We start from the raw sequence: 16,975 nt of genomic DNA, 5'->3' as shown, positions 1-16,975 counted from the left end.
AAAGTAGAAAGCTTTTTTGCCCGAGGAAACGACCCGCATCCGCGCACGGCTACCGAGCCGAGTAATGATCCGTCAAAAAGTAGCAGAGTGGGTTATTGTTTATTTACAGGCCCTTCGAAACTGCGCAGTCTCTTTCCCAACTTGAACGTAACCGCCGTTACAAGTCCAGTTACCTCTCCGGGATGAGGTCGAGAATTTCCGCTCTCCTCGCTCGCTGTTCGATTCTCTCTTTTCAGCAGGAGAAACCCACGGATACAGGCAACATTATACGAATACGCACAAAGAGAATCTCGTCTCGTTTCATCTCGCCTTAACTATTGCTCTCAATTTTTGTCCGCACATTTATTTTCTACACCTCTTCGTTCCTCTCTTACTTTTCGCACTCGTGAAAAGCTCGCTTTTTCCTTCACGAATGACGTTGCCGCAGTAGCAGCGACGCAGGTAACAGGTGTGTCGTCTGCGTTATATGGGACAAGAAATTACGAACCATTCGACGAGGAGAGACTGCGAACGAAGCGTGAAGAGAACTTTGAGAACAAGCAGCCTGCGTGACGGCTTGCGTGTTTCGTTCCTCTTATCGAAATTGCTTCATCTTGAATTATCAAACGCGATGATAATTTTGGCGTCTTGTAAATAGAAAAGAAGGAGTCCATGGCTGACTTGGTGGGAAAATTTCGGTGATATAATAAAATTGCAACGGAACGTACACCCTGATTCTTTTTTTAATTACTGCAATTTACTGGGAATTGATCAAGTCAGGAGTTCCTTCGAAGCGTGTAACAGAAAGTCGATTAATTTTAGATAAATGCACATGCCCCGATCAGTGTGGGCTGGAAAATAGCATTTCCACACGCTGTAAGCACGCGAATTGGCATCGATGTGGATACGTTGAAATCGCTACCCACCCCGATAATCGATACTAATTTCAATGATTGTCAATATTTGATGCGGCCAAATCGAACGTCGGATGAATTTTTTAGACCATCAATCCATCGCTCGACGATTCTCCTCATATCGCTGATTCCCTAGGCAATAATCGCACGCGTCAACTATAATAGATCCCGTAATAGATGGTTATATATAATGCGTATAGGTGATCTCCGTAATGCCGTATTGAACGTCAAAACAGGAACGTTGCCTCTGAAATTCATCCACCGATGCTGGTGTAGGATGTTGTCGTTACGGTGATGCGAATAAATATACAAATGAGGAATAAGGGTTTATTTAAATCAATTTAAACTGGATTTCCACGAAGAAACGCGACGCCAACTTCCGGCAGTTTTCTTAAAGAAACAAATATATCACTTGCACGAGGTATAGAGAGAGGAAAAAAAACTGTCGTCTACTACGAGGAATAATTAGAATAAGAATTGAATTAAGCACGATGAAAACAGAGCTTTTGGTAATTCATTCGATTCTGTATTTTTTTTTCAACGCTGAAACGCCACGGTTGGATTTCAAAAGCGTAGGTATTTTATCTTTCCTCGAAATATATGCAGAATTCTTTTTTTTTTCACAAAAGTGCAACATTCACAAGCCAAAGATGGAGAGGTTGAAATAAAAAGCAGAATAAATAGTCGATTCTCCTAGTATTCGCGAGTTGACATTGAATATAATAAAAGAATTTCGCAATGGAAAGGGAAAGAATCACAAGTTTCGTATTCTTGCGTTTCACTTTTGACTGCCGGGAGGCAAGAAAAAGCAAGCTTACAAGCCGGAAGATTTTCTCTGGCTACATTCCAAGAATTCAGAATCGTTTGGTATTTCGGTATTTTCCGGCGTGCTAAAATCCCCATTCTGCACGACAAGCCGCGAGGGAAGTTCGCTGATCACGAAAACGAAGCTGCTCGCACACGAATGCCGTCATCGTCGTCGGTGAAAAGGCCGCGAGGATATGCCTGAAACAGTCCTACAACGATTCGCGAGGGTTTCGATGGAAGGAAATTCTTCATCTTAAATTCCGGTTCGTTTGCCGCCCCAATTATCCTTCGATGATCATTCAAACCACGATAGTCGAAAGCTCTGAGACTTTATCGGAACTCGTTATTCGATCGATTTCAAAGCTGCTGATAAAACGTGATCAGGTGCAAAGAATAAAAGTGTATTATAAAGTATATACCAAAGTGTATACATTCGGATAACAATAAAAAGTCAATTTGTCCAAGTGAGATGAATCAGTTACTCAAAGTGTACGTATAATCGAAGGAATTTAATTTGATGGTTATGTTTATAGCATCGAGTCCTCCAGGTGCGAGGATTTACAATTAATTGCAAACTCGTCAACTGATGAAATACAAAAGAGCGAACAAAGACCGTCACTGTATCGTTTTTCCAAGGCGTTGGAGTTTACGTTTCTACCGTCTAAATTTTATTATTAGCAAGCCGTTAAATCTGACCGATCAAGTAAGGTACAGATAAAACTTTGTGAAGAATTGATCGAGCTAGCGAGTATGTAAACAGATCGACGTGAACTTTTCTGTTCGACTAGCAGCTCTCGGACTTTCATTATTATATCCACCGAATTCCCCTTGAATTATTTCTTCTTCCGTTTTCACTTCGTTCTTTCCCCCGGAAATTCTAATAACCGAGAATCACCTGGATAGTTTCAATTAATTTAATCAAATGAATAATTTTTCATAGCCTCCGTTTCCATAGCAGTGCGTGCGGCTTGATCGGATTTATTACACATATGCATGGCCTCTCGCTGCGCGAATCGCGGGTTTTCCTTAGCAAGGAATTATAGCCGCACGCGTTGCAGGGGGTAGAAAGAAAACCGCAAAGTACCAAATGCGACTTACGAGCGAAATGAAACGTGAAGGTGGTATGAAAGAGAAAAGAGAAGGGGGAGAGGAAAAAAAAATTTAAAAATTGAAAAACAAACTACGTACGTAAAAAGTAACATATAACAAAGTTTGTGTCGATTACGTACTGTATTTTCCTGACCAGCAGCTTCCGCATATCAGTCCAACTTTTCCTCCCATTTTGCAACGGTGTGAAGTTGCAGAAGAACGGATGAAGAAGTAGAAGAAGAATAAGTAGTAGTAGAATAATAATAATAAAAGTAACAGCCCCGATCGTTGCACCCGCTCCGAAACGGTGTTCAAGTCTTTCTCAGCAAGACTCGCTTGACTGTTACGAGAACGTATAACCCTTGATTACCTTATTTCACACTTGATGAAATAATCAACGTTCAAAGGTCAGCGTTTATGCTCACTTTAGATGGTTAAACGGGCGATCGAAATCCCGACTAAAACATCAACCCCGTCTCCGTCTCTTTAGCTCCGGCTGTCGCTTTACGATGTCATATACGTCCCATAATTCGGGGATTCTGATTTACCGTTTGCAGTCACGAAACCCGTTTTCAAAACGCGATATCACCAGACGACACTCCGTTTCCAGCACTTATTCACTCGACGATACTTGTATCGATGTATTCAATGTTTCCACCCCGATTCATCGTGCATTCAGCTTTATCAAGCTTCGTCCGATCGAAATATCACCTTCATCCCTGAACGATCCAACCGAATACTACCGTGAATTTGTGTCTTCACTTGGCTGCGAGTGAAACAAACACTTCCTTCGGCCTTGATCAATCACGCGCACTACAGTCGTCGGTGCAATAATTCACGAGGCTGTAATCGATGTTGATTTTCTTCAGCTACAAAAAGACATCGACCCGGTTCTTTTCACCCCGAGCATCGCGTCTCTACGCAAACAAACGACCGATCGTGAGTCGGACCGGACGAATGGTGTCGACTCACAACAACGAGCACCTTGAACAGGTGTCGGCGTCGCGACGCTGCACACGTGGCTTCGCATACGCGTCGCCGTTCGTTAAATCGCGTCGTATCTGTCGGACCGCCAACGAGTGACTGCCGAGTTCAGATGCTCGTTCGGGGGGCCGAGAGTCCGGCAGAGGGATATGATTCGTTCTGTCCCCATTGAGTAGTAGGCATGCTACACCGACACGCCGGAAACTCTTACGTCACACACGACACGCACACCAAAACATCGTATGATTTCGCCTGGAGCCCTGACGCCAACTGGGAGTCGTGTGTGTCCGCAGGTTTTGTTTGTCACGCACACATTGACGATTGATTTCGCGATTCGTGTCATGCATCGTGTGTGAGTGCACGGGCTCGGTGAAGCTTTGCAGGTTTTTAGCCTCTTCAAAGAGACGAGAACGAGAAATTCTGGCGTCGGTGTAAGAAGATTGTCCCAATTGCTCGTCGATTCTTCATTCGTATAAACTGATTATTCACAATCGATTATATTGTCTTGAGAATTTTATAGCTTGTAATTGACTGTTCCGTACCTCTGTAGGTCAAAATTGTGCGATTCTTTTGCGTAAATTGCATAATATTGAAAACCAATGGAATATCCAGCTTTGATTGTAATGTGTTTATTACCTTTAGGCTACTCGTGCAGGCATTCTATACCTTTAAAGGCTTTGAAACTCTTGAGGTACGCCATATTTACATGGATAAATACTTGAAAAAGAATACTAATATAATTAATCCAGACATGATTTTACGTGCAATCGCTTTCAAAGAACCAAACGAATTTCAGCTTGTCGAATAATTTTTTGAACAAACGTCTAGAATTATTATTACCTACGGTTTGTTCAGCCGCACATAATTTCTCCGATTAGTTTCTCAGAAGTGTTCATTGCACAAAAGAAGCGAAAATATTGCCAAGCGTGTCGTACATTGGCTATAATTTAATTTTTTATCTACCGCGAAAGGAAAGTTGGCATAACAAATGACTAGAAAATATGATATAAAAATGCTGGAAGTCGAAAAGATAACGAAATACGTGAGGGGGATCGAGTGAATACGCCGGTGAGAAATATACGAGCAAAGATGTAGATAGAGAGAGAGCAAACGGGTGGGTCCGGAGTCCCAAATCGCCCTCGTAGCATCTGCGGCGCATCCCTTGGAAAAAGGGACGATGTACTTCGCTCCTCGCTGTGCCGCCGGTTCGCCGTTAATCAACGCAGATTACACAGAATTCATTTTTATCACTTGGACCCCGACATCCTCGGCGGTGCCTCGAGGATTCCACGAGTTATGACATCAAGTTGGAAAAAGAGAAAGAGAGAGGGAGGCCAATCGTACTCTCGACTTTCCCAGTGTCCCCTATTTCGCGATTTCGCGATCCTACGTTACTCCTCAAGTCAAGATCTCACTGTGCATACGTGCCATGGTTCGAGACTGACCCAATTCGTTTGCTGATTGCGCGCGTTTAACCGTTTCATAATTGCGTTGTTCAATGGTGGAGATGTACGCGGAATAGCGAGCTTAGGTTCGTTGGAAATTAGTAAAACGACGAATTAATTTTGCGACTCTTTCACGACAAGTTAATAGTTCGTTGTTTCCCTCCGCGAGAATATCATTCCAGTGAAATCCGTCTAGAAAAACTTTTAGGTATAGTACCTAAAAAAAAAAAAAGTTTGAAAGTTCAGAAGCGATCGTTTGTCAACAATTTTTCTATCGAGCAACACGTGCCGGGAATTGTGGAAGCGTGAAGAGAACGGCAAAAAACAGAATAATTCCAAGAAATCCAAGGAATTCGAAAGGCGGCTTTATACAGGCATTATATTAAGGTTTATGGGAATTATAAGTCGAAGTCAGCATATCAAACGCGGTTCTTCCTCGGCTCTGGTGTTTGAATATTTGACGAGTCATATCCTCTGGCACATCGGATCGAACTCTGGGAGTTCGAAATGGCGACCCGGTACTTTGGGATACGTATATGTTACACATACACGGATAATGCGCGAATTACCGGACTGCAGGTACATACATCGAATGGGGGTACTGATAAAAAATTCAAGACCCGCACCGCGGCGCATGAAAGCTTTTCCGCTTTAAGCTCCTGCAGCATTATAGATACCTACACACACCCACAGTAGCTGCAGATAGTACGGCTACCGACTAATGTCTAATGCACCCGAGCCCTGTGGCGACGTTGTACCTACCGCAACAGCGATGCCAATAGGTGGAAACGCGTTATCGAACCGAGTCCAGAGTGCAACGAGGCAATTGCAAGGGAAACTGCGCAGAGATGAGCAATTTTTAAAGACGAATTAACGCGGCTAGATGTCTGAGGTGAGCCGCTAGCTATAACCGGAGCTTAAGAGCGGATGACCTTTCAAATGAGGTGCAATACGTAGTCGAGGTATGCGATCGGTGTCTTGCGAAATATAATGTCGAAAGCTAGCCAAGAGTTCAGGCTTGATCTTCCGTTCGAGCTCTCTAAATATGCGGTTGCATCGAAAGACGGTTCGCAGAAAAATGCGGAGGAAAAATGTGTGAGAGATAGAAAAAAAAAAAAATATTTTCATAATGCATACGAAATTATGTAAGAAAGTTCCTCGAGCCTCGTGTATGCAGGCTTGGGTATGTATATATTCATATTATATTCTCAGTCAGTATTTGTGCGTGTTTTTGCTGTATACGCAGCGTTGTACAACAATTGGCATTTTTTCTTTTTTTTCTTCTTATATATGTACAATTGTAAGTAATAATATAATACTCATTATGGTTAAAAATCTATATACTTTAGTAATTAATCATCCGATGGATATAGTAGGGTAGAATTATTTTTAAATGCTAGTATTAAAATTACATGTGTTTACGCCTAGTTAGCTGTACGTTCGCGTACGTTGTGTGTCTAAATTACATTTTATATAATCAAGGAGAAAAAAATAAAAAATAGTACAAAACTTTGATAAAAGGGTAAAATGTCCTGCGTGAAAAAAAAATTTAAGAGAAATTGATTAAAAAATAGAACGAGTAAGTTAAAATATAAAAATTTGTTCTCTTTTAGGACTTCGATGTCCACTGGCGTGACATTTTCTATATATAATATGTATGTTTATAGTCGTGCTTTATCTATTCTAATAATGAGTTATCTATCGCTGTACAAAACATGTATATATGTATGTATAATAAGTCGTACGTTAGAGAATCTTTGTAAAGGTACAACATGTGTAAAGATACCAGATATAGTTAGACGGAATTACATAAGGTAATAGTTGTGACGCGGTGACGAATTAATTTCAGGCAACATTGTATCTCCTCGGTTGAAAAAGTGCAACGAGGAGAGCGCCGATATTTGAACCCAAACTTATTAAGTTTCATCAAATGAGTTTCGAAAGACATTAGCTGGTCGGAAGAATCGACTTGCATTTGTCCAGTCGACTGGCTCGGAGTAGAAGAGTAAGAAGAGGAAGCGAAGAATATGGAGGATGAGAATCACTTTTCCCGAGGGTTTCGTACTCTTTCGTGAGAAACGCCCGAGTTCCCCTTTCCTTGCGTTACGTTCCATTCGGTGAAACGATAGGGGGAGAGAGAAAGAGAGGAAATAAAATTTCTTCGCCAAGTCTTTTTCCAAGCGCTATTCGCACCGGAATGGCCTCTTTCCTTTGTGCGGTGGTAATTGAAAAAAGTAACGAAAGAATGCGGAGGGTTGAAATTAGCCTACAAGTCGGTCTCGACTCTCCCCGTCGCCTCTCTACAATTTATACACTTTGAAACTTCTTCCCGAGGGTGCATCGACTACCGATGCTGACAGTTATCAGATCATTTTGATTGTTGCCGATTCCAACGTCGGAACAAAGCGCAATTATGCATCAGGAGATCCCTACTCTTTCGGTTTGAAAAATATCCTCCGACGAATCGAGGCCCTCGCGTTATGCGTCGGGGATGAAACGCAGATTAGGAACTACGGAGGAGGGCTGAAAATTATCGGGCAATTGCCCAACCGCCACCGAGACGCGACGCAAGGCCGTGTTCCAACTCGCCGTCTCAACTTCTCCGGCAAAAAGGGAATTCAATTCGTCATATATGTATAAAACACACGTGCGTTGTACTCTTGATTAAAACTGTGCAAAAACTTCAACCCAGTTGCTCCGTAGAATACCATTTCTACCGAGCGATACGTTGCGACGAAAAATACGATGGGAAAAGCTAACTCGTCCGATTAAACATCCGTGTTGTAATAATTTATTACGGTGAGTTGGAACCCGCGAACGTGCTTGTGAAATATCTGCGAATGGGCGTTATTGCCTTTAATGTTCTTAAACGGGACGCGAAATTTACTGATCCTCGATTTCATCCTGCAAAAGCCCACTACCCACATTTCGGAGTTATTCTCGTCACGAAAAAAACCCTTCTTCCGCTACCGTGTAGTCACTAATCTCAGTTCTACTTTTAGCCATTTCTTACGTTTCACGATTTGATACGTTGCTGATTTTTGATTTGCATTTCGTAGCATCTCTTGATCGGAACCTGTTATTGCCGTACGATTATTGGATTGAGATTCTAGAGTATACGTATACGAAGTTTCCTCGACAGTAAAGTGTAACAAAAAAAACTAATCGAAATTAAGTAATATGTCAGAAAGACACTGACGATGAGACAGTAAAATGACAAATACATATGAATGATTTATAATAAAATGTGGATGCTGAGAGTAAATGGAGTTGAGCTGAAATTTTCCCTGAGATTAGCACTATCTGAATAATTCAAAACGTTGCAAATATAATTTATGAATAACCTTTCCTAACAAACAACATGTACAGGTATAACAATGACGTGAAAATGGTATTTAGACAAGGTTTTTTCGGGTGTATCCGAAGTGGCCAATTGTAAAACGATACCGGAATGTGCGTGATGCGGCGTGATGCTCGACAATGGAAAAACGAATTCCTGGTATACAGACGTACCGGAGGTCCTAATACAGTTTGAGGACGACGACGACGACTCGCGCGAGCGGCTCCGGAGCGGCGACTTTGGAACACAGACCTTCCGCCTACTTCCTCAAAATCCCAGTCCCCAAAGGCCACTCACCTGTACCGTTTGCACTGCTGGAGCCGTCCGTCGTCGCCGCTCCGCGAGTAACCGTCGTCCCGTCGTCCTGGCCCTGGGCCTCGTTGGCGTCCGGATGACCGGGCGGGACACGGCGCGTATCGAACGTTAAAACACCCGAAGTTTCGTTCGCGATTGGGATCGTCGAGTCTGCCGTCGACTCCTGGTGTCGCGCCGGCGCCGATCCGTCTTCTTGCCTGCTCGTTGCTGTCGTCGGCAACCCTCGCCCCGACTCCGACATTGACGTCCGTTGCTGTTCCTGGAGTAAGCAGGCGCTCGAGAGCAGGTCCCACTGACGCAGCTTCTCCCGGTCGATTTCGAACGAACCGGACGTTGCCGTAGACCCGCGTGACGCCTCCGCCATCGCCGGAGCTGGGGGAAGGTTGCCTTCGGCTAAAAAATTCTGCCGATTATCATGCTCAGTGTCGCGTTGCTGGAGGACAGCCGCCGCTGCAGTCCCCGGTTTCCGGTACGCCTCGTTCTCCGAGTCCCAGATGTAACCGCCGACGCCAATTCTGTCCATGGCCAGCCTCTCGTAGGTCTCTTCTTCGGGCCCCGGATTCCCTTCCTCCGCCTCCTCTTCCTCTCTTCGACCCTCGTCGACTTCCTCCCCACGTTGCATTCCCTGCGCTTCGCTTTGATCCCGGTCTTTCGCGGCAGCCTGTCTTCTTCGCATCCTGTGACTCTCCCCGGCCACCTCCGAGGCTTCCCTCCGCAGAATCACGCTGTCGTTCACGTAGGTCGCGCCCCTCGTGATACGCGCTCGACCCTTCGACCCCTGCGCTCCGGCTATCCGCCCATCTTGAACAGCGGACGGACCGACGGAGGCTTCCAAATTGTCGAGGGATCTCGCGTGCCTCAGGCTGACCCTGCGCAGACTCTCCCTCCACAGCGAGTCCTGCTCCCAGGGATCCTCGCCGTTGAATCTGTTCTGGTTGTGCACGGGCGAAGGATGGACCGTGGTTTCCCGCTGTTGCCTCGAGCCGATCATTTGCCCGGTGCCGTACCTCTGCTCGACCAGATTCTGTAGCTCGGCATCGTCCAGAAGGCCTTCGAGCGACCTTGACCTCCGATGAGCGGCGTACCGGGTGCCGATTTCCACCTGAAAACGTGATCCGCTCGGTGTTGTGTTGGGCTCATCTTGCGTCTTATCGCGGATACCGTGCGGGTAAATGTTCCGCGAGTTGAGGTCCGGGATCATGGAGACGTCAGGTAGAGGGTCGGTCGACTTGACCCTCCTGAGGGTGTCGGCCTCATATATGTTCCGCTTGTCGACCTGAAAAAGCCCGGCTTTCTTCTCAGCGAGAAACTGGGTGCTGGACTTCCTAAGTTCCGCGGCAATCCGCCTGGCCTCGTCGATGTCCTCGACCTGTATCTGCCGCGGCATCTGTCTCGGAATGGGATTCACCATGCGACCGATGTCGTTCCTCTTGTTGGCCGCTAAGGCCGCGTCCCCGCGTTGATTGTTTAGCTGCGGAAGCCTCGAGGAGGCCGAGTTGCGGTTGATCAGCGCGTCTATTCCGCTCACACCGGCCTGCAGGTCGCTGTAGTAGTACGGCGCCCCGTTCTGGTCGTTCTGCACCTGGCTCGCGTTGTAGTACGCGGACTGGGGGCTGAGCTTGACGGTGGAAGTGGACGCTGGGTACTGACCCGAGTCCTGACTCGCGGATGATCTGTGATTCGGCGATAAAGAGAAGCGGGCCGAGTCCTGGCTCGTTTCGCGGGAGTGTCGCCCCTGCGATCGGCGATTCTGCTCGAAGTACGAAGCGTTTGGAATGCCGTTACCAGGCGCGGATGGGGAAACGGAGCCCATCTGCGACATGACGGAGGATGACTGAGCGCTACTGGGTCGTTGGCAGGCAACGGAAGTGGATACCGAAGCATTTCCGGATATTAGAGAGTAGCTGGAGTCTCTGCTGTGAGAAATCAAGGGGCTGGGTCGCTGATGGGACGGTATCTTCTGACCGCGGTAATTTTCCCCCGGTTTAGAACCGTCGCCGTGCTCTGAACGAACGCCGGGGGAACTGCGGAGCGTTGAAAAGCTGACCACGTTCTCGTAGTGAACGTCGCCGGTGAAGGACTGGGAGTGCTGATGCATCGGGGGTAGGTCGCTGACCCTCATCGACGGCAGACTGCTGGCCGAGCTCGTCTTCGTTCTGGCACCGTACTGGTAAGGCTGATCCAGGGTGTTGTACGAGGGGAGATTACCCTTGCCGGATATTTCCTGACTCGTTGTTTTTCGCAGGTGTTTATCCGTGGCGAGCATCGACTCGTTCAATCCGTATATGCTGTTGTAGCTCAGGTCCTTTGCGTACAGATCAACGTTGAACGCGTCCCGGGCCTGGAGTTCCTCGAGGTACTGATCCAGGTCGATACTTGCCCCGTCGAAACGGCTCCCAAGGGACTCGAGCTCGTCCAGACTGTCGAGGACCTCGCAGACCTCGTCGCTTACCGGGCGTCGCTTCATCTGACGGTGCCTGGCCTCCTCCTCGGGGCTTCTAAGCTCCACAGAATCGCTGCCCGAGGCACTCTCGAGCGACATTCGACTGTCGCGGAAGGTCGAGCTTATCGTAGTATCGGAGAACCTCGAGGGTGGTCTGTGCGTCTCGACTTGACCCGCGGGCTTGTTCCAGGACTTTGGTGAGTCCCTGCTGTTTAGGCTGTCCCGACTCGCTGCCACCTGAGGCGCGACCTTCTTCGCTTCGCCTAAGGAGTCTTGAATCTCGAGGGAATCGAGGTCGTCCAGGGGTGGCAATGAGGTCGGGATCGGCGGTGGCGAAACAAGTTCACTGTCCGACGAGTCGTGGAGCTCGGCAATGAGCGCCTGGCTGGCTCCCAAGTAATACGAGGCCGGGCGAAAGGTGTCGGAGAGACTGAACCGAGGATGCCGAGGAGCGTCGAGGGAGTCGAGGTCCTTGGATGACTCGTCGTCAGCGTCGGAACTGTCGGATTTGAGGGCAGTCAGGATGTCCGGAAGGTCGGGCCTCGGCGGAAGAACGTCATTTCCCGAGTCTCTCTTCGTCTTGGCTTTTTTCCCCGACGACTCGGTGTCCTCCTTGTCAGCAAGCTGGCTGACCTCCATGTAGACCGGCTCCATTTTATTGTCAGCAACACATACGAACTCGTAGTGGGGAGGATCGAGAGTCGAGTAATCACCGGAGTCGTGTTTCCGGTCTTGATCATCGGGTGCGAGAAGTGAGTGCCCGATGCCGTTCTGGCTCATTTCGACGTAAGAATTTTCTTCGTGGTCCAGACTCGCGAAGAGGCTCTCCATCATCTTTGAATTTGGACGCTCGTTCGACGGGTCCAGAATCGCCTTCCTCGGTGCCATCGGCATGTAGTGTTCCTCCGGGTTGAAGTCATCTGGTTTCGAGGCCGGGCTGGTCAGTTCGCTTTCCACCGACAGCTGATCGTCGTGAGTGACCAAGGATTCGGTAACGCTCAGCCGCGTGTAACAGGGGTTGGAAATTTCCTGGGTGTTTGCAGCTTCCGCCTCGTTCTCCGAGCCAGCCTTCGAATCCTTGACTTTCCTGCTCTTGTCACCGAGGTCCTTTCTCCTCCTTATCGTCCCCGTAAAATTCTCCTCGACGTTCACCGACCTCTGGATTTCCCGGTTCTCGTCTTCCTCCGCGACATTTTTACTCGGCTGATCGAGGTCGCTACCCGTTTCGTAAAGGAGAGTTTCGGTGTCGCTCAACACCCCGCGATTCTGCTGCTGTTTATACTCCTCGTTCTTGTCATTCTCCTGTTTCTGAGCCTGCTGCGATTTCCGCTCGAAATCGGCAAGGAGGTCCTTCACCGACTTGTTTCCATCGTCCGTGGAGGCTTCCTCCTCAACGCCGACGGAATCTTTGGTCTCCCGGCTCGAATCGCCCAGTGCAAAGTCGCGGATGACGGTCGTGTTCCGTGTCGGATCGAGTCGTGAAACGTGAGCCTCCGTTGCCTGGGGCGGAGAAACTTTGAGAGGCTCCTGCATGGCGAGCAGCGACCCTGGTGTTTCATCCAGGCTTGACTCGAAGGACTTGATCCTGGACTGAACGAGATTTACGGCCTGTACATCGGGCGGCGTTGAGTCCTGGGGGTTTTGCTCAGGTTTGATGTACTGATAAGAGAATTCCTTGATTACTTTGGCCTCGTCAATTTTCGTCTCCCAGTCATCCTTATCACCTCTCGTAGAGTTCCACTGGACGTTCTTGTGCCCGTGCCAAGTGTCGTTGGGTATGTAACCGGCAAGAGTGCTGAGCCTCCCCTCGGAGTTGCTCGATTGGTCATTGCACGGAGGGTGGCAAAGGGCGCTCGTCTGTTTCAGAATCCCTGTAGGTTTCTTCGGCGTTTCATTATGCTGCCACTTGGGATCCACCCCGGTGCCAACTTCCGGCCCGGATTCCTTCCGGGTCGATCTCCTCACCGTCGATCTCGGGTTGTTTATAGCCTCGTAGGACGACGGCGAGAAGCCGATTTCCCCGTATCCGGCGTCAGGCGGGATACCGCAAGGCTGACGGCTCCCCCGGGACGCGTTTTTATGTCGGCTGTTCTCATACTGGGGAGGGAACGCCGACGGATGAATTGGCGAGGAAACGGTTTCGCCGTTCGCGCTCACTCTCGTCGGATAATTCAAGGCGGCGCTTGTTGCGGCTGTCGTGATCATGGCGGTGCTGGTGGTTGTGGTGGTGATCGAGGTTGCGGAAGAAGAGGCAGCAGACGACAACGTCCGCTCGTCCAGAACCTGCCGGGGGCTCCTGCCAGCGTGGGAGGGTCTACGGGTTCGCTTGTGCCTCACGTTGCCCAACTCTGAGTTATGGTCAAACAATAATAATATCCTCCGTTACTCTCGAGTCAACCGGAACGAACGTTCGTTACCTTCCACCACGCTAGAATTGTTAGGAAAGCCAGACCGAGAATATAACGACGAAGCTGAGGTCGCTCGAACTCCGTCCAAGACAAGATTACTGCGCTGTTAACTACCCGTTCGTTCTAAACTGTTACGACGATTTATTTACAACAATAACGTAGCGAACTGGGATCAAAATTATCCCCTCTACCTGGGCGTGTCTAGTAACCTTCGGCAAAACTTCGTTAGCCTTCAAACTATCCCTCAACATTCGATCCAATAGCAAATAGAATACTTGAAACTTTAAACATGAAACTAGTTATCGGATAGCGTGTATTGCACTACGAAAGCGTGATCGAATCTTGATTCTTCAGAAGAGGTATACATGTATACTTGAGTTTTGATAATGATCTAGGCACCTATAGAGGCAATTGCACGAACTTTGTTGCAATCTTGCGCAGTGATCTTGGCTCGGAAACGGTTTTAGAAGCTGAGAGTTAGTGTGCAGAATTCACAGTCTACGACTGTGTGCGATATGTACGAAAATAAGTAATAATTGTTATCACGGTACATTAAGGCCACGAAAAATCGTCGGTAAAGAATATTTTTGTTAGTTGGATTGGCGGCGACATGCTGTATGGTATGCAGTTTCGACTCTAGTCGCTATGTATAATATACATATACACATAATACGATATGATTTATCTATATATTGAAGAGCTTCGTGCGTTGCCGTTTTCAGACAGGCTATGTGTTTCATTCGTTAGAGTATTCGAGCGAGCTATCGTCTTGCCGTACCTCTCGATCGTGTTAGTCTTCCAACCCAGCCCAGCCCAGCCCAGCCCAACCACCAGCACCGAACCATTGACAACAAGTTGCATCCCCACGTGTAATTGAAAATATCGGTACCACGTCACCACACCATAATTAACTCAACATAGGGCAAAACGTGCAAAACGTTGATAGTGTTGAATTTTGCATCACTCCATGGTATGTTAAACTGGCGGAAGAATTTACTCCGCGACGCTTTGGGTCAACGATGCAGCGTCGTGCCCAAAATATAGTGTCTACTAGAGAACGACATTTTGGTAATTTCATTTCAGGCGGGAGAATCTTCTTACACTGCTGTATTACTCTGTATTAATACGATTCCCTCGATTACAGGGGTGAAAAAGTTCAGTGAAGAGCGATAGGTGGAGAGAAAGACAGAGAGATTCAGTGTCAGGGTATACGTATTATGTAGAGGAGAAGTCAGAACCAGAGACATATTATACGGATGGGGGGAAAAAAGTGGAAGAGGTGAAGACAGATGAGAGCCGGAGAGGAAGAGAGTAATAAAAAGAGCGAGTGAGAGGGAGGATGGATCTAAAGAGGACGATGAAAGTTAGGATGAAAATACACCGAGCAAAAGGAGAGGCCATTCTTTTGCAGCAATCAAATTTGAAGTCAAGGCTGTGAGGCAACGCGATGCGGGATATCTTCAAGTTTGATTAACCCCGAGGACATTATTCAGCAAGTTAATTAAAATCCACCATAAAAAGATATTATACGTACAGTTGAATAATACGTGTATCTACTCGTATATATGAAATATATACATATATGTAAATTGTATCATACACATTTCAATGTATATATAAATGTACAATAGGTACGACAGAAACAGAGGCAAAGAGGCGCTAATACAATAAACATTGTGTTATTACAGAGAACTAAAAATGATGCTAAATGATAATGATAATAATAATAATAATGGTAATAGTAAACAAAACTAATAATTCTACTAGCCGATTGCGTAAGTTAAACCCCATCGTTAGATTATTTTAAACTATAAAGTATTCCTGCGTCGAAGAAGCGACAAATCCTACGTATTTACACAGTCGGAAATAATTTTTGTCAACGTTAAATTTCTCATGTGACGAAACTAACACACTTCTAAGATTCATTTGACATTGCGCGCATAATTTATATCACCAATAACCTGAAGTTGCGTGTTGAAGGGTGAGTTCAAAAGATATTCATCACTTTAAGCGATATCAAATTGTCGGCAGATTTTTACAGGTCGGAAAAAAATTAAGTTTAAGTCTTTAAATTAAATTTAAATACTGCCGAGCAACAATTTCCCATTGAATAGCTTGCCAATAAATTTTGCCTCATTTCAAGCGTGACTTGTATTTCAATAGAGTATCAACTGAAATATGGTAATTATGTACGTTCTTTGACGGAACAAATTGTTGACTAAACACTGAATTTCGTTAATTTGAACCTGCAGATAAATTGTTCTCTTTGAAACATTATACCTATGCCGTTGAAATGTCACAGTAGATTCTGAACATTCCTCAAGTGGACGGAAAAATTGGAAAACTGGTTAAAATTAGCATATTTTTTCCGACAGTGTACACAGTAGACGAGTAAGAAGAAGAAAAAAAAAACAATTAATAAAATGAAAAGAACACTACGTAAACAATGATGGACCTATATTTTCGTGCGCTTGAAAATGGAGAATATAAAGAATATCCCCAAATTCCACATCGAAATCGTATTTGTATGTATGAGTAAAATAATGACGAAAGCTTAAATAATTAAACCAGGAGACGAGTCCCTACCTTCGTCGTCGCTGGAATAACTGTTGTACCGGGAAACGTTGTTGGTGACGGATCGTCTGCCGTCAGTGCTTTTGCTCCGAGGATGAGTCCGATGTCCATCGTCCCGTCTCCTGGCTTGCCGAGCCTCGGCGAGGCTTGCTTCGTGGGCAGCGAGTTCGAGGAAAGCCTGCTGTTTGTAATAGCTCGACAGTTCATTCTGGGCAATTCCCTGTACACGACTTCCAGAGCTAGCGGGTTTCCTCGTTAACGGACTCTGCAGCATTCGCTGTTTCCATTCGAGTAGTCGCTTCATTGACTCTTCTCTCTGCGGATCAAGATCAATCGATCAGATTGATCCAAAAGACGCGGGCAATTCAAATTTCCCCAAACACAAAATCGGCTGGTGAATTTTCACGAATCCAAACGGCGATTATTTCTCCCTTATACCTGTGCACATGTATGAATGGTATGTTGGTAAAGCGCACCCGATTTCACCGCGACGCGATGCAATGTGCGGTCGTGTGAATTATGCGTCTGAACAATTAGTTCAGAGCGATCAAGCAGCCGATTCGAGGTATTAAAACGAGCGAAGGCTTTTCCGCAAACCCGAACTGTCAGCAAAAAAAAATCAACGAACACGCTAGCTCGTGAATTATTACCTAACAACACGTTGCCGCCGCCTGTCT

At 46.5% G+C, this 16,975-nt stretch overlaps 1 protein-coding gene across 5 annotated transcripts in view; it reads right to left on the bottom strand.

Moving 5' to 3' along the window:
* LOC107227262 overlaps window positions 1-16,975 on the bottom strand; it is a 142,408-nt gene that overhangs the window by 63,094 nt on the left and 62,339 nt on the right. For all 5 annotated transcript variants that reach the window (XR_006904975.1, XM_046743409.1, XM_046743412.1 and 2 more), the window contains exons 10-11: window positions 16,311-16,614; window positions 8,856-13,664 (exon numbers count right to left, since the gene is read on the bottom strand). Coding sequence is in view for 4 of the 5 variants with exons in the window: in XM_046743409.1 (XP_046599365.1) it covers window positions 8,856-13,664; window positions 16,311-16,614 (5,113 nt within the window). In the remaining variant the exon portion in view is untranslated. The remainder of the gene's footprint in view (window positions 1-8,855; window positions 13,665-16,310; window positions 16,615-16,975) is intronic.

The sequence above is a fragment of the Neodiprion lecontei genome, chromosome 6 (genome assembly GCF_021901455.1).
Source record: "Neodiprion lecontei isolate iyNeoLeco1 chromosome 6, iyNeoLeco1.1, whole genome shotgun sequence".
Classification (NCBI taxonomy): domain Eukaryota; kingdom Metazoa; phylum Arthropoda; class Insecta; order Hymenoptera; family Diprionidae; genus Neodiprion; species Neodiprion lecontei.
This window is presented reverse-complemented; position numbering and strand designations above follow the sequence as displayed.